The sequence below is a fragment of the Littorina saxatilis genome, linkage group LG2 (assembly GCF_037325665.1).
Source record: "Littorina saxatilis isolate snail1 linkage group LG2, US_GU_Lsax_2.0, whole genome shotgun sequence".
Lineage (NCBI taxonomy): Eukaryota > Metazoa > Mollusca > Gastropoda > Littorinimorpha > Littorinidae > Littorina > Littorina saxatilis.
In genome coordinates, this window is record NC_090246.1 from 12,921,897 (window position 1) to 12,946,272 (window position 24,376).

At 41.5% G+C, this 24,376-nt stretch overlaps 1 protein-coding gene across 1 annotated transcript; it reads left to right on the forward strand.

Moving 5' to 3' along the window:
* The first annotated feature begins 11,550 nt into the window (after positions 1 to 11,550).
* Positions 11,551 to 22,562, forward strand: LOC138958227 (proline-rich proteoglycan 2-like). Its single transcript, XM_070329331.1, has 6 exons — positions 11,551 to 11,992; positions 13,828 to 13,898; positions 15,114 to 15,180; positions 16,056 to 16,207; positions 16,491 to 16,916; positions 21,679 to 22,562. Exons 1-6 carry the CDS (start codon positions 11,663 to 11,665, stop codon positions 21,728 to 21,730), a joined length of 1,098 nt encoding a protein of 365 aa, XP_070185432.1. The 5' UTR covers positions 11,551 to 11,662; the 3' UTR covers positions 21,731 to 22,562.
* The last annotated feature ends 1,814 nt before the right edge of the window (positions 22,563 to 24,376 follow it).

Consider the following 24,376-nt stretch of genomic DNA (forward strand, 5'->3'; position numbering starts at 1 on the left):
GAAGCGTCTCAGTGCTGTCATTTCTATACTCAATTAGGAATTTGACGAATACATGTAGACTTGGTGTTTTTGAAGAAATATAATTCTGTCCGTAGATTATGCCACATAACGGTGCTTCCTAGAAAGTCTATGGGTTTCTTTTTTTCATAATGTTTGGTGTTGTGGATATACATATTTGGTACTTGCTTTGAAAATCTCTCTCTCTCTCTCTCTCTCTCTCTCTCTCTCTCTCTCTCTCTCTCTCTCTCTCTCTCTCTCTCTCTCTCTCTCTGTCTGTATCTCTCTTTCTCTCTCTCTCTTTCTCTCTCTGTCTGTCTGTCTGTCTGTGTCTGTCTGTCTTTCTTTCTATCTCTCTCTCTCTCTCTCTCTCTCTCTCTCTCTCTCTCTCTCTCTCTCTCTCTCTCTCTCTCTCTCTCTCTCTCTCTCTGTGTTAACTCGAGTTTTGGTTTGATAATCTCTCCCTTTGTTTCTCAAGCAAAACAGACTCCATTTTCACTTTAAAACTGACCCTCCAAAAATACAGATTCAGACACCTGTACACGTATTTATATCATTTCATCAGAAATATTTATTTCATTATGATATTTGTGTATCGTTTCTGTAGATTTGATCGTTGCCTGCCTTTACTGTGATGGACAAAAATAAGTGGTATGTGTTACCTAGTAACTTGCAGTTGTCCCTAGTTATGCTTCCATGGTAAAAAATGTACTGCTTATTATTATGTAGAAAAAGTATCATGTATTGTTGAAACAGTTGGTAGCTGATTCAATTATTATTTTGATTATACTATTATGTTGATGAGCTGTTTTGTGCACAATTTGTTTCCATCATTTGCTCAGGGACAGATCTTGATGAGAATGTCACGTGGTGTTGAAATGTGTTAGCAATAATCCAAATACAGTTGGTTTGTTGGTTGGTGTGTCTGTAATTGTTGTTTTGCTGCTGAGATATTTACATTAATTATATACAGGGTGAACCCCCGCAAATGCCACCCACAAACATGCTAACTTTGTAACTTTATAAACTGTTCATCCATCATTGGAAGCTGATGTACACGAAATATGAAGTTATTCGCTTAGGCCACACACAAAAAAATAGTCTGTTTACGGTATCCCGACCGACCCTATTTTTTGGCGCGACCCTAGACTTTTTTTTTAGCATTTAGGAAAAAAAAAATTAAATAAATATAAGTTAAAAAAATAAAAAGTGGTTTTTTTGCAAAATAACTTAAAAATATGTTTTTTGGGGGAGAGAAACATTTTCCCGACCTACCGACCCTATTTTTTTTTTTTGCCTATGTTACTGTAAACAGACTTTTTTTGTGTGGCCTTATTAACACATGTAACAGTTATTAGCATTTGTGTGGGTGGCATTTTTTTAGGCTCGCCCTGGGCTGAGGCTGAGGCGCATGAACCGGAAGTTGTTGCCATCCAAACGGGAGAGAACAAACTGCGGGTTCTGATTCGTTGAAATCACAACACATCTCAGTTTCAACCAATCCAACACTGCGGGTGGCTCCCGTTTGGGTGGCAACTTTGTCGTACACCTCAGCCCTGTACTCCAGTCAGCGGAGTTTTACTTCTATGTTTGTTGTTGTAAATCACTCATGATAATCATATTACAATCATGTCCGTCGTATTATGTCCTTAAATGGTCTCCAAAATGTTGGAAAGTAACACATTCTCTCTCCTTTTCTCATTTTTTTTAATGGACAAATTGAAAGAAAAGGTCCAGCTTTACGTTCATCAAAGTCGCTGAAATTACATTAAAAGAGAAATGGGACCATCATTATTGGGAAGTATCTTCTAGTAGCTTCTTCAAGATATTCGTGACAGTGGTGGGACATGACTTACCACATTTTCGATAAATCATACTTCAGGCACTACAATCACGTTGTAAAATTGTTTTTATCCTGTCAAACATACTCTTTTTTGCAGTTAACAAAATCTGTTCTGCGGAAATTACATCATTCGTTCAATTTTCAAGTCAGCTATGATCTGGTTTTCAGTCAATCAAATGACATCTTTGTGAAGTTTATTGATGTGAAGTTACTTGGCGCATTCATTGTAATACATGTCCCATGAAATGAATATGTTTACATAATGTCAGACCAATTTGTGTTGTAATAAATGGAATTACGTGTGTTTGTTTAGCATTACCAATACTCTTTGCAGTCCTACATGTTCTTGCCAGTGGAATACCATCTCTTGATACTCATCGTATTCAAAAGCAAGGGAAACACACATCTTCCACTTGTAATTGTTTTTAGTTTGTTTGATTGATTGATTGATTGATTGATTGATTGATTGATTGATAGTTAACTCTGGGTGTTTATATAATTACTCCGCCACGCGTCATTAATAACATCAAATATCATTGTGTGCATGTTTTTTCAAGAACATCGCTATACCGTCGATTACTACTTTGGGATTCAACATTATTTTTAAATATTTTTTGAAGGCTCGCCAATAAAAGAACAGTTGCTTTCTACGTTAAAAAGTCACTGTACGCTGAGCAACAGCACCTTTCTCCATCACTATCTTATATATTTCATCCACTGCAAATATCCAGTGTTCATTATAGACGATGTTCGGAAATAACTCTGTCGGATTGGCGATACGAGTTGTGAAAGAGTGAATACTCTTCCTTGCATTGAGTCAAACTTTTCCACGTGACATTATAGGCTAGTCACTATGGGGGGGGGGGGGGGGGGGGATGGGGGGGCTTCGGTTTCCCGGTCCACGTCAATCATGCGGGGCGACTTAATTCTTGTTGCCAGTCAATCGTATTTTCAGAGGGACATCTTTTAGGTTAACATTGCTATTTCATTTTCAATGAAAATGTTAAAAGACTGGGGGGAGGGGGGGAGGGGGGGCTGGTATTGGAATGTTTTTTCTTGGGGGCGGGATTGGGGTGAGGGAAGGGATAACAGTTCTTCCTGCACCCCCCCCCCCAAATAAAAAAATATTAAAGGTCGTCGTCTGCATCAGAGCTTTTTTTTAAATTTTTTTTATCCCAAATTAGTTTTACGCGCCTATGATAAAATTCGAGTCATCATTTTTTGCTCACGTAAATGTAGCCTATGCGATGCTAAACTTTGTCTGTCTGTGCGTGTGTGTGTGTGTGTGTGTGTGTGTATGTGTGTGGTAGAAACTTTAACATTTGACTAAACACCGAAATACTAATTTTACCTGGTTATTATCCAAGCTGAACAGCTTCAAAATATTGAAGCAATGATCAACATTTCGTCGGCACGTATGTAGTTAAAGTGTGTATCCAAAGAAAACGGGTGGTGGGGAGGTTTGGGGGGGTAAAAACAGGTGACTGGTTTGTGTCGTGTGTGGTATGTAGACCAGGTCAGGGGTCAAGGTTAGGTCAGATCGCGTGAAGGATTGTGGTATAGATACAGTTATCACCGAGCTGCAGTTCGCCGATTTCACATTGTTCGGTTTCGTAGCTCCAGAAAAATAGATAAAGAAGATACCGAATGAGATTTCCTACAGGTTAATCTGCACAGCGTGTTTCCAGTGTCTGCGAGAGGAAGCGCTGTCGAAATCTGCACAGCGTGTTTCCAGTGTCTGCGCGAGGAAGCGCTGTCGAAACTGAGCGCAGTGTCGATCTGGCCATCTGGCTCGCACTCTTGCACCGTGTCATCTATGCTTACTGTGTGTCACACTGTGTGTATGCGTGACGGAGTGATTGAGTTTGTGTAATACTGTTTGTCGATTTCTTACGTGAGCCTTGAAGGCTTCGCCTCTTGTTCCAGATTATTTTCGGACCGATTTTGTCAGAAATTCGATACGACAGAAATAACGAATGCCTCGGGTTACTTATTTCACGATCGTCGGAATTCGCAGAAAAAGGGGGAGCAGAGTGATTGGATTTTAAATGTTGGACCCAACAGATCCCTTTGGGGTGGGGTGGGGGGGGGGGGGGGGTGGGTGGGCGGTAGTAGAAGGGGTGGTGGAGAGGAAGGGGGCACTGAGGAGACCCGATAAGGGGATTGACAATATTTGCATTTTAAAAAATACAATAATTATAATGGACACTTATTAATCGCCCCTTCTCCCCAGAGCTCACGGCGATGTACAATAGCAACAGCGTACACACACACACACACACACACACACACACACACACACACACACACACACACACACACCAAACACACACACACACACACATACACACACACACACACTAAATACAGATTGTGGCTAACAATACTATAAAGACGATCCTTAACAATGTAGGATGTATTTGTCAGTTTTAATATTCCTCTCTATCTCCAAGCCCCTCTCAAAGCCATACCCCTCCATCTCCCTCCCTCGGGGAGGGGGAGGGAGAGGGGGAAAATGGGGAAGAGACCCAAAACTGGGATTGTCATTTTTTTAAATTTTAAATATTTCGCCATTTATTGTTATGTTTCTATGTGCCTCCAAAACCCCTCTCAAAACAATACTATTTCACTAATAACCCCATCCCCTTTCCTCTCGGAGGAGCGAGTAGGTATGTGTGTTTGTTGAGTGGGGATAAGAGAGTGGGAATGACATTATTCACATTTAAAAAATGCTTATTTGTCGAATGTAGCCTATGCCCCAGTCTGCCCTCAATTTTATACCTACTCAGAATCATTCACCCCCGCAGATCTTTTTTATTTAAACATGCCAGTTAGCATGCAAAACGCTTTAAACTTCAGAGAAAAACTCCAGATGTCTTGCTTTTCAACTTTAATGTTCAGCGCCTGATGCTGCTGGTCGGAGGAGGAGGTGGGATGCAGAATATTGAGATTATGCTCATTCTCTCTTCTCTCTTTCCTTTCACGGACGTATTGTAAGAAAAGGACTGTCTTTAAAAATCGTAATCCCTATTACATATTAACTCCATCTCTCTCTATCTCTCTCTCTCTCTCTCTCTCTCTCTCTCTCCCTCTCTCTCTCTCTCTCCCTCTTTCTCTCTCTCTCTCTCCTTCACCACCTCCTTCGTCTTAAAACACACACACACACACACCTCCCCCCCACCCCACACACACACGAAGAGTAGGGCAGACAGCTACGTTTTTTTAAATAAAAAAATCTGCTTACATGCGAAACTCAGATCATTCAAAGAAAAAGAAAAATAGTTGCTTCATGGGAAAACGCCAGGGCTCACGCGGAATTGTCCAAGTTGACTGGCACTGCTTGCATAACATCGATGGGACCAGAATCAAATTGTGTCACTCCCAATAAAAGAGAGAGGAAAAAGCTCTCTGCGTTCGCTAACCGGAGAATGGGCCACAGAACCACCACGGCCGCGTCCCTTTCAGAATAGAACATTTCGCTCGTCTGAGGGAATTGGAATCCCTGGGTTTTGTAGTGTACAAAGACTCAATGATCTCAGTTCGTAAAGTTGTGGTGGTTTTCAATCCGCAGACTGCTTATTGAGGTTGTTCAGTCGCTGTGAATAAAAGAATGGTGTCTGCATTTTAAAATGTGCACTTGCCCATTCATTTTGAGATAAGAGAGAGAGAAAGAGAGAGAGAGAGAGAGAGAGAGAGAGAGAGAGAGAGAGAGAGAGATTCGTGTCCTTATCTTCGGGTGTTCAGTTATGATTCCCTAAAAGCAGAGACATAGCACAGGGCCGGACTAGGCGAAGAGGAGGGGGGGGGGGTTGCCAGTGGTGGTCCAGGGGGATGTTCTCCCTGACGGGGTCAAGGGGCAGAGCCCTTTGTGGGTGTCAGGGGGCAAAGCCCCCTGAAGCTGATGGGTAGGTCATATTCTGAGATAGGAAAATGGTCGCTCCTTGCATGAAACGGCATAAAATAAACAATAATAAAAAATGTTTTAAATAAGTGAGGTACATGTTTTGGCTAGGGCCCGGGGGGGTTGCGCAACCCCCATAACCCCCCTGGTAGTCCGGCCCTGTAGCACTCCGAACTGTAACACGGTCATGTGTGCTGAAAAGAAGTTAATCAAGTTCAGCGACTTCGTCTTCTTCTTCTGCGTTTGATATTTATGGCCGTCATATCGTCAGATCGGTGGCTGCCATGAAGTCCGCAGTCCTCAGCAGTTCGGCAGCGGGTCTCCAGAGCTTGGTGCCCAGCGACTGAAACTCCAACAGAGCTAAGATAACCTGCACTAATCATTTCAAAGCTACACGTTTGTGTCCACTTGCATCGTTCCTGAATAGCCATATTGGTACCGGCACGGTTGGCCTAGTGGTAAGGCGTCCCGTGATCGGGAGGTCGTGGGTTCGAACCCCGGCCGGGTCATACCTAAGACTTTAAAATTGGCAATCTAGTGGCTGCTCCGCCTGGCGTCTGGCATTATGGGCTTAGTGCTAGGACTGGTTGGTCCGGTATCAGAATAATGTGACTGGGTGAGACATGAAGCCTGTGCTGCGACTTCTGTTTTGTGTGTGGCGCACGTTATATGGCTCTTCGTGGTCGGCTGGGCGTTAAGCAACAAAAAAACAAAACAAAAAAAAAGCCATATTAGTTAAAGAGTCAACAGCCAACCCGACCGCAACCAACGTTTGTGTGCTTCTCTTCTCCGTTCATGGGCTGCAACTCCTACGGTTTTTACGAATAAATAAATACATTTGAAAATAAAGAAAAACTTATGGCTCAGATTGCACCAGATTGCTCCATTTTCCTTGATTTTTATCAACATTTTTCGGGGGTGGGGGGGGGGGCATGCCCCCAGAACCCCCTAGGAGCCGGCCTTTGTCTTCTAAGGGGCGGTTTGAGAAAGTACTTGGGTCACCAGATCGGTCAATTGGCTTTGTTTTGATCCAAATTTGATCTTAAATATACTTTTTGGAAGTTTCTTGGCTCAGATTGCAGCAGTTTGCTTCATTTTCCTTGCTTTTACCAAACAATTTCCGGGGGGGGGGGCATGTCCCCGGACCCCCCTAGGAGGTTCGAACGCTTCGCACCCTCAACTAAACGCTTCGCGTCGTCGAATTGTCCCTAAAAAGAAAATTGCCCCCCCCCCCCCCCTAAAAGTGATGTGATCCGCCCCTGCAAATAATATACTTGGTTAACCAAGCCTAAGTATTGGACACTGGACTCAATGCAGTGCCAAGGAAGACCCTTCAAAAGTACATCATTGTTTATGCCGCGATGACCTACTCGTCTGTGCCGTCCTAGTGCCCCTTCATTCTATTTTCAACGGTTTCGGTCGGTCGTCCATTTTCCCCGGAGGTCGGGCAATTCTCGGCGATGCAATTTATTAGCGAGAACCTTGGCGCGCATTTTCCCTTCCGGTTAGACAGCTTCAGCCAATCAGAAAGCGAGCTTTATACTGATAGAGACGCTGGCGCCGGCTAAACATTGGATTTCTTGGTGAACCTTGTTCATGTTGGGGAAAAGTTTCTTGTTGAAGTTGTTCGGTTTTTTTTTTTTTTTTTTTGGGGGGGGGGGGAAAACTGAAGACAGACTGACAAGGAAAGAGAAACAGCAAAGAGACACTGAGACGAACGACCAAACAGATTCGCCAAATCTACGAGAATTCATGACTGAATCTTGTATGACGTTGAACTTTTTACCATTTTATACGTAGTGCATGAAGCAACGACATACAAGCTCTCACGTGACGAAAATAAAGGCACGCGAACATTTACATAGACTCACCTCTCTTTCTCCAGCCGCCTCAATCCCCCCCCCCCCCCCTTCTCTCAGTCTCTCTCTCTCTCAGTCTCTCTCTCTCTATATATATATATATTTATATATATAGTCTTGCTCTCTTCACAGCCTCACAGACAAGAATCAACACAATCATATCGACCACTGTCTTGTTGCTCTACATCACGGACAGCACCCCACCCCCTCTCTCTCCGTCGTACGACCCCCACCCCTCCCTCTCTCTCTCTCTATCTCCACGGTCCTACGACAACAAGACTAGACTCCCCTTTAGGAGGCAAGGAACGTGTATAGGGCTTGATTAATCACATTCTGGGGCCAGGAATGGATGCCTTGGCTGCAAGGACTTGCGCTTCGGGGATCTTCGGGGTTGTGCTCTGCGGCGGTCTCAGCAAAAAGTTGCCCCAATAACGATTGTGACTGAGGGCGTAAGCAGCCACTAAAGGAGGAGGACGTTAGAAAGGTGGCGCTGGTGTGTGTGTGTCACTGTGTGTGTGTGTCACTGTGTGTGTGTGTCGCGGGGAGGGGGGGGGGTAGATATTTAAAGGTTGCAAAGCCATTTAAAGGTTATGAAAAGAACTTGAAGAAAACAACAACGACAAACTGAGTGACAGAGACAAGGAGAGAGTTCAAGTGTCAGTGTGTGAAATGGCAAAACTGTGGATGGGCAGGATGTTGGATAAATGCGTTAGAAGCCTTTAGAAAACTCTCCAGATTTATGTTATGTAAGATTCCTGTCAAAGAGCAAAATAGATCCAGGGGAAGAGGGGGGGGGGGTCAAACTACTGAACAGGAGCGTAACGTTTCGGCCTTTTATTTTCTTCAGCTGAGAGCATTAGAATGTATAGTGATGTGTCTGTCTGTTAATCGATCAATCAATCAATTAGACAACCAATCAATCGGTCAGTGCCGGTGTCATTCAGTGGCCAACCCATCGACCAAAGTGCTCGGTGGAATCTTTTAAACCCAGTCTGTAGGTCCGAAAAAGAACTGTGAAAGTTGTCCGGGGCTGCTGAAAAAGCCGCGGCCGGAACCGGAAAGGTGCTGTCCCGAAAGGATGGTGGGCGGTGGACAGTACAGTGGAACCCCCCTTTTAAGACCGCCACAAATCTGACAAAATCAGGTCTTAAAAGGGAGGAGTCTTAAAAGGGGGGTACTTTCTTTCTTTATTTATTTGGTGTTTAACGTCGTTTTCAACCGTTCAAGGTTATATCGCGACGGAAAAGGGGGGTACATATATAGAGGTTATGAATTGAAAGTCTAAGAAAACAGGGTCTTAACGGGGAGGAAGTCTTAAATTGGGGGTTCCACTGCAGTTGCTGAAAAGATGACAACACGCCGACAAAAATAAAAAGAACCTACTCTGAGCCCGGGATCTTGTCGAAAAGCACTTGTTCAGTCGCGGAAACCATGACTGGTGAAAGTACTTGCTTCTGATGTCCTGTCAAAATGCCACTGGTGTAGTTGTGGACACTTAACTGTGCTCCTGGATTCTCCTGTTTTTCAGTGTTTCCACCAACACCGCTGAGATGTATGTCGTCGGAACTTCTTTCACCTGGCTAAATGTCAGTGTACGTGTCAGCGCGCGCGCGCCTGTGTGTGCCAGTGTGTGCGTGCGCGCGCCTATGTGTGTCATTGTGTGTGTGTGTGTGTGTGTGTGTGTGTGTGTGTGTGTGTGTGTGTCTGTCTATCTGGTGAGTGTCTGTATAATGTGCTTGGCGGTGCAATCCATCCTGAACTCAGGTAAAATGAGTTCCTTCCCGTCGGGTCTCGACACTGAGCGAGAGCGTGGACCGATGATTATCAGAGTGCCGGTGTAACACGAGAAAATTACTCCCACGAGATTTTTACTCCGGAGTAAACATTTCGTACGAAAAAGTTACTCCCTTTACGAAAAAAGCACTCCCTCATTGCACGAGAAAATTACTCCCCAAGACAGGTGAGCTCCGAGTAAACATTTTGTACAAAAATGTTACTCCCCTGACGAATAAATAACGAATAAATTACTTCACCCCAACACGAGCAATTTAACTTCCCATGCCAGGTGTACGAAATTTTTACTCCCTTGTCCCCTGTTAGTCTTGGTGGTGGAAGGGGTGGAGGGAGGGTAGCGCGACATTCGTGTGCGCGAGATCACTTATTGGCATTATCCCTTCGCCCGCATCCCATTTTTGAATACGAGATTTTTACTGGAAGTAAAAAAAATGGGGAGTAAAAATTTCGTGGAGGGAGTAATTTTTTCGTGCCTTGGGGAGTTCTTTTCTCGTACGAAAAGTGTACTCGGAGTAAGAATTTCGTACGAAATATTTACTCCGGAGTACATTTTTCGTGGAGTAAAAATTTCGTGTTACACCGGTGCAATCGTGTTCGTCCGTAGATGCTTCTCACGATAGGTAATCAAAATCTGAAGTAGGTATGTTTGAATGTGCTGTCAAAAAATGTTTCTCAATGTTGTATAGAGACCTATAGCACTTCTTTAGATAGTATATATACTGCATGCTGAAACCTAATTTGTGATAGCAAGAGACGTACGTATAGTGTAGTCAGCTTCAAAATGTGTGCGTATAAATCATATCATCATATTTGATTTTTCTTTGAAAAGAAGTAGCATATTTCTTGTGCAATATAACTTAGCATTAATTGTGTCGTGCGAATCAGCTGTGTTTCTTAATTTAAATGTATGATTTATGGCTTTACATAATCGATATGATGTTATACGATTGGTTGTTGAGTGTATTTGGTTTCCTCTGAAGTGAAATCTTAATTGCTGGGTCGAGTTTCCTTTCATCACTTTGCTGTGTTGATTGTCTGATGTTTCATAATTATGCATGCAAGTGTTCAACTTTTATAACGCTCTGATGTTTTCTATAATAAAACAATCAAACTCTTACATTGTTTGCTTGTCACGTTTTGAGACGGATGGTTGGCTGGTTGGTTGTTTGAATGATTGATCGATGTGTTTGACTTTCTCTCTCTCTCTCTCTCTCTCTCTCTCTCTCTCTCTCTATCTCTCACACACACACACACACACACACACACACACACACACTCTCTCCCCCCCCCCCACTCGCAAACCCTTGCTTTTCGACAGGCCATAGTCCAGTGGCAGCGTGCGCGTGTTTTTGGAACCTAACTGATTCAGTCTAATCAACTGGATTATTTCAGTTAGTGGAACACCCATACAATTATTTCTCCGCGAGTTCAGTACGCAGAAAAAAATGTTCTTACTTATTACTCATTCAGTTGCTTAATTTTTCTTGTAAAATAAAGCTCGTCAGTTCGTTCGTTAGTTTGTTCGTTCTTCCAGTGTCCGTACGTGACACTGTCAATGACTCGAAAGAGATACTGAAATTGTCTAGTCAACTCAACCACCAGGTGCTGAGAGAGGAAATCTGGCCAATGCCGGAGTCCCTGCACAACAAGCTGTACGGGCCAGTGGCTGCGCTGCAGAGGACCACTAATTATATCTCAAGATCTGGACTCCAAGTCTAACCTTTTCATTTGCTAAAACAGCGGAAGTGAAGTTGTCACTGCAAACTCTTAAGATGAAAAATACGCGAAAAGAATGTTTCTCAAGTTGTTGCAAAGTAAGTGGAAAGCCTGTATTTCCAAAGCCAGTTTATGTAAATTAGTTTTGTTTCTGAAAAACGCATCGTACTTATAACACATACAAACACACAAATAAGTACAGCCTCAGTGTAAGGAAGAATAACTGCAAACCTGAAAAATCCGAGAATGCCAAGACAACGCACTTGTTTTCGTTCTCAATGGGCATCGTGCGATTCAAGGGAAGAAACTGCAGCTAAGCGACTGGCGTCAACAGTCCAAGGGAGGCAACTCCGCTACTGTCACACCTGAAGGAAAGGTGACAATCTCAGGTGTGTCCCACTCCGCATGCGCAGGTGATCCACTGGCCGCAAAGGTTGACGGGAAAGCAGGAAACGACCGCGACAACAATGCCAATGGCTTCCTAGCTCGACTAGGACAGCCTGAACTCTTACATTTCTTTTTAAGTTTCGAACCACAGAACCTCAGTCCAAAATGAAGGAAAAACTCTTGGACAAAGACACGATTGACGCGTACCATTCGTACGTGCAATCTCAGATCAGATGGGATTTGAACTCGATCTGGTTGGGACCAGGGAAGCTGCCGTGTCGCATCGGAATCGGCCTGATAACTTTCGGACTATGTAGTCTTCTGGTGGGGATCCTGCTGATCTGTTTGCGAATGCGGCACGTGTATTTCTGGGACTGGGAAGTGCAGTTCGTGGGGCCCTTCTTCATCATCCTCTTCCTCCTGTGCTTCTCAGGGGCCACCTACCTTATCCTCCTCGCCACGCGTCGCTCCAACCGCTTCAGGCGCGAGCTCTACGTGAGTGTGGGGTGGCCAAACCCGGAAATGCTGTTTATTTAACTTTATTTCAGACTGTTTTGAAGTTGAGAATAAACTTTTATCAGTATTTTGCCGCACACGGTCAACACTAGTGTTTATTAAATTAAGTGTAAACCTATTATCTGAAAAATGTGGAATGAATTAATTGCATTTGCAATAATACATACAATGATACAATGTCATGTACATTTTTGATGTTTTTCTTGGTCACAGAAGGAACTGCAGTAATGTCAACCCTAGAACTGTTATTTTATGTTAATAAACATAAGTTTAAATTTAGAATATAATTTACGTTGGACTTTGAATTTGATAAATAATCATTTGAATACTGATCAGAGTTCAGACCGCTTTTGAATAATTTCATTTTCATCAAATGGAATGCAGTCACTGACTGAGTTTGAATGTTTTATAGGCAGCAAGGCCTAGGCTAGATACGGAGAAAGAATAAGAAATGTTAATTTTTAAGCAAAATCATTATTAATTTGATGAAGATAAGATAAGAAAACTTTTGGTTTAAATTTAATGTCCCTTTTCATTGTGTCTAAACAAAGACATGTTTCTATTATTCACTGATTCGGTGTGCACTGCCACTGAGGTAAGAATGTGGTTTGGGGGGGGGGGGGGGGGGGTTAGCTCAGTAAGTCAGTTGGTAGAGCACTGGACTTGTGATCCTATGGTCGCAGGTTAGAATCCGGGCCGGGCCGGACACGGGTCAACTTGTTGTGCAGACTCAGACACGGTATCCATGTTCCACTTCTGTGGCACGTAAAAGACCTGCGTCATTCTGCCATAAGTGCACGTGGCTGAATACACCTAAACAACACGCAGACACATGGGTAGCGTAACTCAGTTGCTGCTAGCTTTCCACTGGGAGGAAGCGACCCAAATTTCCCAGGGATGGGACACTAAAGAAATAACAAGTCGCGTAAGGCGAAAATACAATATTTAGTCAAGTAGCTGTCGAACTCACAGAATGAAACTAAACGCAATGCCATTTTTCAGCAAGACCGTATACTCGTAGCATCGTCAGTCCACCGCTCATGGCAAAGGCAGTGAAATTGACAAGAAGAGCGGGGTAGTAGTTGCGCTAAGAAGGATAGCACGCGTTTCTGTACCTCTCTTTGTTTTAACTTTCTGAGCGTGTTTTTAATCCAAACATATCATATCTATATGTTTTTGGAATCAGGAACCGACAAGGAATAAGATGAAAGTGTTTTTAAATTGATTTCGACAATTTAATTTTGATAATAATTTTTATATATTTAATTTTCAGAGCTTGTTTTTAATCCGAATATAACATATTCATATGTTTTTGGAATCAGCAAATGATGGAGAATAAGATAAACGTAAATTTGGATCGTTTTATAAATTTTTATTTTTTTTTACAATTTTCAGATTTTTAATGACCAAAGTCATTAATTAATTTTTAAGCCACCAAGCTGAAATGCAATACCGAAGTCCGGGCTTCGTCGAAGATTACTTGACCAAAATTTCAACCAATTTGGTTGAAAAATGAGGGCGTGACAGTGCCGCCTCAACTTTCACGAAAAGCCGGATATGACGTCATCAAAGACATTTATCAAAAAAATGAAAAAAACGTTCGGGGATTTCATACCCAGGAACTCTCATGTCAAATTTCATAAAGATCGGTCCAGTAGTTTAGTCTGAATCGCTCTACACACACACACACACACGCACAGACACACATACACCACGACCCTCGTTTCGATTCCCCCTCGATGTTAAAATATTTAGTCAAAACTTGACTAAATATAAAAATGATGCTGACATTGACAGGTGTAATTTTGTTTCAGTTCCAACCCCTGGGTGACTATGGCATTGCTGCTGTCCACAAGGATGATCTCATCCACGAGCAGGAACTCAAGTGAGTTCTCTGTGTGTGGAGGACGGGGTGGGGGGGGGGGGGGGTCTGTCTGTCTCACTCTCAGTGTTTGTTTATGTTATCAGTGTGCTTTTGATCAAACGATTGATGGTTGCTGTCTTAAGCTATGAAATAAAGAATACAAAAACAAGAAAGGTAAGTTGTTGGAACGTTTGTTATTGACAAAACAATACATTACAGTCACAGATATTTCGTTGGCAGTCTCTTTGTTTTTGGATTGGCTCGTCTTAAGCTATGGTCACACCTGCAGTACAATCTATTGCATGCCAGACTTCCAAATAAACCGTAAGCCGTATCCTGTCACATGGCGCAAATTCATTGCGTCAGCTACCCTGCCCTGAAGCAGATTTTCAAACTGTTGTGGCAAAATTCAATCATCGATCTCACTTTTTCTGAAATGTATTTCAAAAGAATGAGAATAGTTAGATGTCAGGTGTGACAACGCAATCAGCAGTTTGTAGAGGGTTGCCTTATAGAATGAGATTTATCATTTAGATACAGGGGAACATCCTCCCCCCCCCCTTTTTTTAAGACTATCTCCTTTTTAAGACCCTGTTTCCTCAGACTTTCTGTTCATTAGGCCAAAAAAAAAATAGGTGTGGTTACGGTAACATAGCCAAAAAAAATAGGGTAGGAAGGTAGGCAATCACTTTTTTTTTTTTTAACTTTTTTTTCTAATGTGTACAAATTAAACCTACTTGACAGGGAAATAAGTGTGCGACTCGGGCGATTTCGCTTTCATTGCGTTTTCTGCACTCTTTTTTTTTTTTTTTTTTGGGGGGGGGGGGGGGGGACAAATGTAATAAAAAGTTATAGGGTCGGCCCCTAAACATAGGGTAGGTCGTTTTACCGTAACCACACCTATTTTTTTTTTAGGCCTTACCTCTGTACACTTTAGACTCCCTCCCTTTTAGGACCCGATTTTCTCAGTTTTTTGGAGGTCTTAAAACTACCAGTGTACTACAGAAACTAGCGAGAAAGGTTCTTATTTTCTTCATTTTTGTTTTGTTCCTTTTAGTGTGTTCTGAGTGTGTTGAATAAATGGTTTGGATGGTAATTAAAGCAATGTATTTCAAGTTTGTGGTTTTATGAATTTAGTCAAATTAGTGTTTGCAACAGAATTATATGCATTAGTCAAAACTCATTAAACTTCTCACAGTCACATTCAAATAATCCGTGATTTGCTTTCACTTTCAGGCATGACTTGAAATCTGGAACCACCCCACACAAGAACATCAAGCCCCGTTCGGAGGCTTACTCACAGGTAAAGTTGACAAACCCTACTAATTTTCTCTTTGTGTGAAAAAAACCAAGAATGGTTAGTTAATAAAAATGTTTAATTTTTGACAAAACAATAAACGTTCCATTGATTAAGTTATCCAGCCATTCCTGTATTTTTTTAATTCTGAATTTTGGAACGTTAGCAGCTAGTTTATCTGTTTTTGGAAATCTCTTCATGAGATCTGTAAATGCACCTCTGTGTTGTTAAGAAGACTTGCTCCATTATAAGACCTAGTTTTAAAAACACTATTTTTGGAGGTCTTAACCTTCGCCCGTCCGGGTTATCGACTACACACGGAAGTCATCGTGGGGCCGTGCGGACCCATGCTTCTCATTTCCTTTTTTGAGAAACATGGGTCCGCACGGCCCCACGGTGTTTGTAGTCGAAATATGACCTTTTTTTTTTTAATTACTTCTCGCTGAAATTTTAGGACATGAGCTTTTTAGATGCCTGAGGCATTCTTAAAAGCTCATTAAAAAATTCCAACTAGTTTAACTCATTGTCTCCCAGGTACGGATATATCCGTACCCACTCATATGGGTCTATCTGACCTGGTACGGATATATCCTTTCACACAGTCACTTCAGTCGCTTCCTGTAACGTCCATCTAACGCCTGCATTCCAGCATGTTGATACACAGTTACTACAATTCTGAGGTACCTGCTGCAGCACAGCTGGTCTCGGCTAAAAAAAAACTTGGTCAACATAGGTGGGGTAGAAAGTGTTAAGACAATAAGAGATATTTGCAATTAAACACCCTTCTGGGACCTATATTTTTTCCATATATAACTCTTGCTTACTCGATTACCTTTGGATATTGATCATTGTAAACATGTTTATTGTGATGATGTTCTCAGATGAACTTGCACAAGCCAGAGAAACGGAGCGGACAGAACAACCAAGCCTACCGTCACGGACCGAGCGACCCCCATCGACGGCCGCCAGATGGCCGCAGACCTCCTCACCCTGACGACAGACGCGGCAGGGGAGCTCCTCCGTCTGATGGGAGGTGTGTTATCATTGACCTGAACATCCAATCAACGGCCTTTGCTTTGACAATCCACGTTTCACCTGAAGCTCAAACCCATTCACTTCTTGGATTTGTCAAATTTGAACATTTTTTGTTACCCGGCTTGTTATGAATGAAAACTCATGAAAATGATGACAGTATTTTTAGTTACCCAGCTTGTTATGAATGAAAACTTGTGAAAATGATGACAATTTATTTTTCACTTATAACCAATGCATTACTGGAAGTTTCCAGTGAACACAAACACTGCTTAATGTTCCAGGAGAGGCCCACCCAGATACTCAGACGACCGACGCGGGCCACCACGTGGACCACCGCCCCCAGGTGAGTTCCGCAAAGGACCACCCCCCAACGACCGTCAACGCGATAATCGTGATCGCCGAGGACCTCCAGATGATCGTGATCGCAGAGGACCTCCGGATGATCGTGATCGTCGAGGTCCGCCACCAGACGGCTATAGAGGACCTCCCCCCGATGGCTACAGAGGTCCGCCCCAGAATGGTCAGCGAGGTCCCCCTCCCAATGGTAACCGTGGCGATGACAGACGAGGACCTCCACCTGATCGTCGAGGCCCACCTCCTCCCGATGACAAAAGAGGACCCCCTCCGAGCGACAGACGTGGATCCCCTCCTGACGACCGCAGACCTCGAGGTGTTCCGCGTTTCAGTGAAAGGTCACCGGATGATAGGTGAGTTGATTTTCATTGTTCAACAATGTTTCTGTCTTGAAATTTGCATCTAAGGTCAAACAAAAATACATGTTGGTTAAGGGTAACCCGACCGACCCTATTAACTTTTTTTTTCATTTCTTACAACAACAAATTTTTGGCACATTTTGCGAGCCATACCAAGACTAAGGGACGTAACCTCCTTTAAACTCGACTATATTTTTTAAAAAGCCGACCTACCGACCCTATCTTGTTTGGTCACGTTACCATAAACCAACATATAATTTTGTTTGGCCTAAAGAAAACAACTTTTGGTGCTGTTCACTGGATAAGAACTACTTCGGGATAGGGGGGTGGGGTCTGTATATCCCCAAATCAATGCTCAGTGCAGACTCTAAGTCTTACTGGAAACTTACCACCCTCATGTGAAAATGCATTCGATTCAAAAAGACAAATGCGTCTGAAAGATCCAGAGTTTTCAGCGAAAGTCTAGGGACTAGGAAACACACAGGTATCCAACAGCAACACCCTCAAAGACGGTGTCATGCTGCTCACATGGCAGGGTAAAAAAGAGTGTGGCACAAAAAGCTCTCACCATAAGGTGACCCTATGGTTAAAAAAAACTAAGGAATGCAGAAGATGAATTAATTTTGGATGTGTTTTGAACAATGAAGGGAAATGGGTACAGTCTTTTTACATTTAGTCAAGTTTTGACTAAATGTTTTAACGTAGAGCCACTAGAGAGGGGTCGCTTGCCATCGTAGCGCGCTGTGGGCCGGCTGGGGGCGGGTTGCTTGCGAGGGCTGTATTTTGTACATTGATTATTTGATACATGTATAATTATTAAATGCGTCTCCAGGAATATGTTTAGTTTAAATCTTGTGTCGATACTATTTAATTCTGCCTCGCTATTAGCCATTGAGTAAAACTGTTTTATCACCATTGCTTTATTGTTGTTAATTCGTCTCCAGAAATATGTTTTGTTTTAATCTTGTGTCGATACTATTTAACTCTGCCTCGTTATTAGCCATTGAGTATAACTGTTTTATCACCATTGTTTTATTGTTGTTCTTTGGCCATTTACGTTGAATGACTTGTTATACATTGACATTGATAGTTTTATTCTTCTTCTTCTTCGTCGTTCGCTAGATAGTTTTATTATAAGAACCTTTTTTTTTTTTTTTTTTTTTTTTTTTTTAATTCCTATTAACTCGATGTTCTTTAACTATGTTTGTAAATTGTTAGAGGATCTTTTAGTAGAAGTGTTTAACTGTCGAAGCTGCTTTTACCTAAGAGACCGACTGTATATTGTGCTGTTGTACTTGTCAGACTTGATTGTACCAAGTCCTTCACATGTTGTAATGCGCTTAGAGCCAAATATTTTTGTTTTTTGTAAGGGATAGGCGCAATATAAATACACTTTATTATTATTATTTAGAGGGGGAATCGAGACGAGGGTCGTGGTGTATGTGTGTGTGTGTGTGTGTAGAGCGATTCAGACTAAACTACTGGACCGATCTTTATGAAATTTGACATGAGAGTTCCTGGGTATGAAATCCCCGAACGTTTTTTTCATCTTTTTGATAAATGTCTTTGATGACGTCATATCCGGCTTTTCGTGAAAGTTGAGGCGGCACTGTCACGCCCTCATTTTTCAACCAAATTGGTTGAAAGTTTGGTCAAGTAATCTTCGACGAAGCCCGGACTTCGGTATTGCATTTCAGCTTGGTGGCTTAAAAATTAATTAATGACTTTGGTCATTAAAAATCTGAAAATTGTAAAAAAAAATAAAAATTTATAAAACGATCCAAATTTACGTTCATCTTATTCTCCATCATTTTCTGATTCCAAAAACATATAAATATGTTATATTTGGATTAAAAACAAGCTCTGAAAATTAAATATATAAAAATTATTATCAAAATTAAATTGTCGAAATCAATTTAAAAACACTTTCATCTTATTCCTTGTCGGTTCCTGATTCCAAAAACATATAGATATGATATGTTTGGATTAAAAACACGCTCAGAAAGTTAAAACAAAGAGAGGTACAGAAAAGCGTGCTATCCTTCTTAGCGCAACTACTACCCCGCTCTTCTTGTCAATTTCACTGCCTTTGCCATGAGCGGTGGACTGACGATGCTACGAGTATACGGTCTTGCTGAAAAATGGCATTGCGTTCAGTTTCATTCTGTGAGTTCGACAGCTACTTGACTAAATGTTGTATTTTCGCCTTACGCGACTTTTTTTTCTCTTTTTTTTTTAACTTGACTAAATGTAAAAATGAAAAAATTAGGCAGAAATAAAACCACGAGGAAGGGAAGCACGCAAATTAAGTGCGGGAAATATAAGCAAGTTCAATTAAAATGAGAAAAAAATATTCCCGCGAACCGGTACAGTCAGAATTATCATTCTATGTCTGGAAATGTCTAAACGAGTGAGATAAAAAAAAATCTGTTGTGGAAGGTAACTAAAGGAAAAGGTACTTTTTGAGATGTCTGCTTGAACAAGAGGGGGTCTGTTGTGGAGATTAGTACACTGAAGACTACTTCATAACGTTTATGTTAGAAAGATGAAAGTTGTTTTGGGGACATTGGTACTGATACAATGAGTGCTCCTTCTTGAGATATCTGGTACTAATGATAGAGTGGGTGAGCTTCGGTTTGGAGTGAGCTACTGCAGTATTAGCCCTTACACTGGTGCAATTCTGTAACACATGTCACATAGCCACTGGTGAATTAACAGAGAGAAAAATAAAGAAAAACGGTCATATAGGTTTTCGCATCCATGGGAGGTAATCGGAACCGACCAAACAGACTGAGCCAGTAGCGCGACATATGTCCTGACAACCAGGTGACAGTATACATAAAGTAGCGCGACATATGTTGCAACAACCAGCCTAAGGGTTAATGATGGCGTCTGGTAGAGAGATTAGGCAATTTTCACAGCAGTCTCCTAAATAACAGAGCTGCTTTGGAAAAAAACTTTTCATAGGATGTTGGCTGTTTTGTGGTTTCCCATAAAAGCTTTCCTTTACTGGAGTTTCAATTATTCCATGCCTTTTGGTACTGGTACTTATGTTTGAACGTATTATACAACACTCTTGATGGGCATACAATGATTCTCTTTTGTACTGCTGAAGAGTGGGTTTCTAAATCAAATGTGTGTTCATGTTCTGTAGTTAGTGTGTTCATCATGGTCAACTTGTCAATGTCAGTTGTCACTGTAGTGGGAACCAAGTCTCTTTTGATTACTACATTGGAACCCCCCTTTTAAGACCCCCCCCCCCCCCCCAATTTAAGACTTCCTCCTTTTTGAGACCTTGCTCCATCCGTTTTTAAGACCTGATTTATTAAAGATTTTTGAAGGTCTTAAAAGGGGGGTTCCACTGTATTAAGGTTTAAAAAATATATATATATATATCCCATGACCTCCCTTCTTTGTCTCTGTTACTTCAGTATGGGTATATATGTTGTATTTTTATAGCTCAATAAATACATCATGGACTCCAAAAAATATATGATAGTGCAGATTCCGATTTGGGCAAAGGACTACTTTCCTCCCGACCTTTGACCTCGCGCCGAACAATGTGACACATTTGTATGAAGTTCTAAAATCGTATTGCACGGCTCAGAAAACCATATCAGTTGCACGCAAAAATGAATCTCAGAACTGATCTGATGTATGAGATGCAATAAGCAAAAGTTTCTTTCATTATGAAAGCAATGCAGGTCGAAAAAAACGAACATTCAACTTACAAGATAACCAGATGCTAGCGAACCAAAACAAAAACACGAGTACCCTCCCCTTGCATCGTTAGCAGACGACTTTTGAGAATCTGTCGGTAGTGTGTTTTGCCGGTGTGCGCCTTCAGCTATCAAACATCGGCTGTTTCACGTGTTTTGCGAGCAAGTCTACTCTTTTGCCTGGCTCTGCAGTAAGTCCACATATTTTTCCGTAATCCAGTCATATTCCTTCAAAATGCAATCAATCGGCGGTGACAGACGTGTCGGTCGCGTTTTCCTCTCACCCATACCAGTTTAAGTTCATCCATGCAAACACACTCGCAAAACAGTTTATCACGTAGATACATTTCAAATAGGGAGCAAATGGTTAAATCTAAACCTACATATTTGTTCCCTAAGATTTGCTTCTCTGTCAATAAGCCTAATTACACACGTTCGAGAAAAACAACGTGGAATCAATTCTGAATCGAGTAAGCCAAATGGGTCCCAAACCCGTTTCGCCCGTTCTGCCGACCTGAAACGCAAAACAAAAGAATTGTGCGCTTCAACTAAATTAATTTCTATTCGACTTCATTACTTTCTTGCAACTTATGAACCTTTACTTAAAGCTTTTAAATGGTCTGAAAGTAGTGTTACCGCGTACTTATCGATGCACTCATTCGTTTTATTTTTTCAGCGACGGTCACTTAGTTTAAGGTTGCAAAAGGGCTAAGTCTCGCTGGCAACAGTTTTACCCTGCACAGATCGCAACAGTGCCGCTAGTAGTCTACACTTTGTGTTTGATGGTAGAATGGGATATACAGATTACAACACTCGTGGTTTTTTATATGGCTTGTATTTCAGTCAAGACCCAGCGGGAATATCAATCGAGAGACACTCGCCAGAGGCTCGTGTCTCCCGATGATATTCATCCGCTGGGTCTTGACTGAAAATTGAAATACAAGCCATATAAAAAACCACTCGTGTTGTAACCTATACACATATATATATATATATATCTGTTAATTTGCACATACATGTAATTGTTTTTGTTGCAGTTTGGGCAAGGTCAAACTGGAGGACAACAGGGATTCGGAGTCAGAATTATAGTCATTTTGTTCTGATCATGAACCAAGTCACCTTGCATGACACCTGCGAGTTTGACATTTTCAAAGTATGATCTGTCAACAGGATAGCTGCTGCATTTGTATTTGTAAAGAAACATTGGCTGACTTATTGTGGCTTTCTTTGATTATGCTGTAAATAGGTCTATGGATGATCAGCAGACATATCACTATATTTTTACATATCAAGGATCATTGATGAACAATGCTACATATTTCTTGATCTTTAACTCCCCAGATGACAGTTGTTTGCTTTTACACACATGCATGTAGTTTGCTTTTGTCTTAAAAGTTTTATTTAGAAAAGAGTTGTTGGTGCATGGCTAACTGTAGCATCCCATTTCGTTAATTTTAAGTTCAGGTCACATGCAAGCACACAGACATTTTGAGCCTGCCCTATTTGTAAATAATGTACCTGTACAAAGAAATGTATTCTTCTATTGCATTTTATTGCATGTAAGAAAGACTGCCATCTTCATATTTCAAAATTACAATCATTAGTTATTTAGTACCTGTCTTTTTTTCCTTGTCATAATTTTGAAACGCGTCATGTTCTAATCATTTTATTTTATAGAATTTTTTTACATTCCAAAATTGTTAGTATTTTTGTGGAGACAATATTAAATTTCTAATTTTTATCCCGTTTCATTCATCAGAAAAAAATCTCAAAATAATGTGTCTACTTTTGGGTTGAATGTAAGGTTGTATCTCAGTTCAAAAAAATGTTTTTATAATCGAGAAATCAACATATGACATGTATTTTTTTGTTTTAATTAACAGATTTTTTGATACTGAAAAATAAACTTTTGTAAACAAAACAGTCTTTGTATATGTTTGAGTATGGTATGTGTGTGTAAACCATTTTCTTTGCATTTTACATGTGTGTGTGTTATGTGTGTGTTGAGCTGTCTGCTTAAAACGTCATCAATAAATGTTGCCCTGAACTTAGTGATGACCACAGATTGAGATTTTCAGAACTAACAAAAAGTAACATGTGCTTACGTTTTCCTGATGAAGTTCTACTCTAATAACTGATGCTCTGAAATAGCATTGTCTGGATTTTCAAGTGCTGTGACAGAGTTGCACCCTCGACAGCGAGGCAAGCTGACCAATAAGATACACTGTCGTGGCAACTGGGTAACTCGTATGTGTATGCTATGCATTTGGCTCCTGATATAATACCCTTTTTATTTGAAAATATGCACAGTGGAGCCATGATTCGCTGCCGATTGCTTGCAGTGATTGCTAAGCTCGTGTGTTTTCTTAAACTCACTTGACCTCAAGCTAACCCACCTGACCTCCGTCGAACACGCCGTCAGCGATCACTGCGGGCCAGCGATCATTGCTTCAACGAACTGTGAACTCCGATGAGTAGAAAGGGTGTCATACTGAGTGCACACTGCATAATACATACATCAGTAAGTTTTAGCCAGTCGGCCATGTGCCGTCGCTTGCCTCACTCGTCTCACTGTCTTAGGTGAAACTCTGCTTCATCGCTTAAAAATCCTGACAGTTTTGACACAGAAAACATCTATTCTGATAAGAAAAAGACTGATTGAGTTTCCAACAATCGAATATATATATATTAAGCAAATACTTCTTTACAGAGCTCTTCTGCACCCTAAACCGCCTGAAAAATGTAGGCAACTTCTACTATGTATTTGCTACAATTTGCTTTTCAACTGTAAATTGAGTGCATAAAAATTATGGTTAGTGGGTCTCTCCGCAAGTGCAAGAATTTAAGTCCATTCACTACACAATCAAAAAACAAGAAAGGTAGGTTGTTGGAACGTTTGTTATTGACAAAACAATACATTTACAAATATATCGACCCAACGGTCTTTCAAGTGCACAGACAAACAATAACGAAAACTCATCTGGCTGATTTTTCAAGCGAATGAAATTCATTCACTACACTGTACACACACCTTAACCTTTGCCGGATGCCGCTTTTGACTACACACTCCCGACGATGCGGGTTTGTCTGAACCCATACATTTGAAAGAGGGTTTTTACCGTTTATTCCTCTAACGACGATGCGGGTTTGTCTGAACCCATACATTTGAAAGAGGGTTTTTACCGTTTATTTCTCTAACGACGGGGTGGGTTCAGGGAAACCCACAGCGCTACTTCAGTGGGTGCATCGAGTTTCTCCCTTCACCGACCTCTTGCAGGGGAGGGAGAGGGGGAGGGAGAGGGGAGGGAGAGACTGAGAGAGACTGAGAGACTAAGAAAGAGAGAGAGAGAGAGAGATTAACAAAGAGAGAGAGAGAGAGAGAGACTAAGAAAGAGAGAGAGAGAGAGACTAAGAAAGAGAGAGAGAGAGACTAAGAAAGAGAGAGAGAGACTAAGAAATAGAGAGAGAGAGAGACTAAGAAAGAGAGAGAGAGAGAGAGATTAAGAAAGAGAGAGAGACTAAGAAAGAGAGAGAGAGAGACTAAGAAAGAGAGAGAGAGACTAAGAAAGAGAGAGAGAGACTAAGAAAGAGCTAGAGAGAGAGACTAAGAAAGAGAGAGAGACTAAGAGAGAGAGAGAGAGAGACTAAGAAAGAGAGAGAGAGAGACTAAGAGAGAGAGAGAGAGAGACTAAGAAAGAGAGAGAGGGAGACTAAGAAAGAGAGAAAGAGACTAAG

Coding starts and splice junctions, on each gene's coding strand:
- LOC138958227 (XM_070329331.1), top strand. CDS start 11,663: ATGAAGGAAAAACTCTTGGACAAAGACACGATTGACGCGTACCATTCG. Junction 13,899..15,113: donor ATCCACGAGCAGGAACTCAA/GTGAGTTCTCTG, acceptor TTTCACTTTCAG/GCATGACTTGAAATCTGGAA. Junction 16,917..21,678: donor GAAAGGTCACCGGATGATAG/GTGAGTTGATTT, acceptor TTTTTGTTGCAG/TTTGGGCAAGGTCAAACTGG.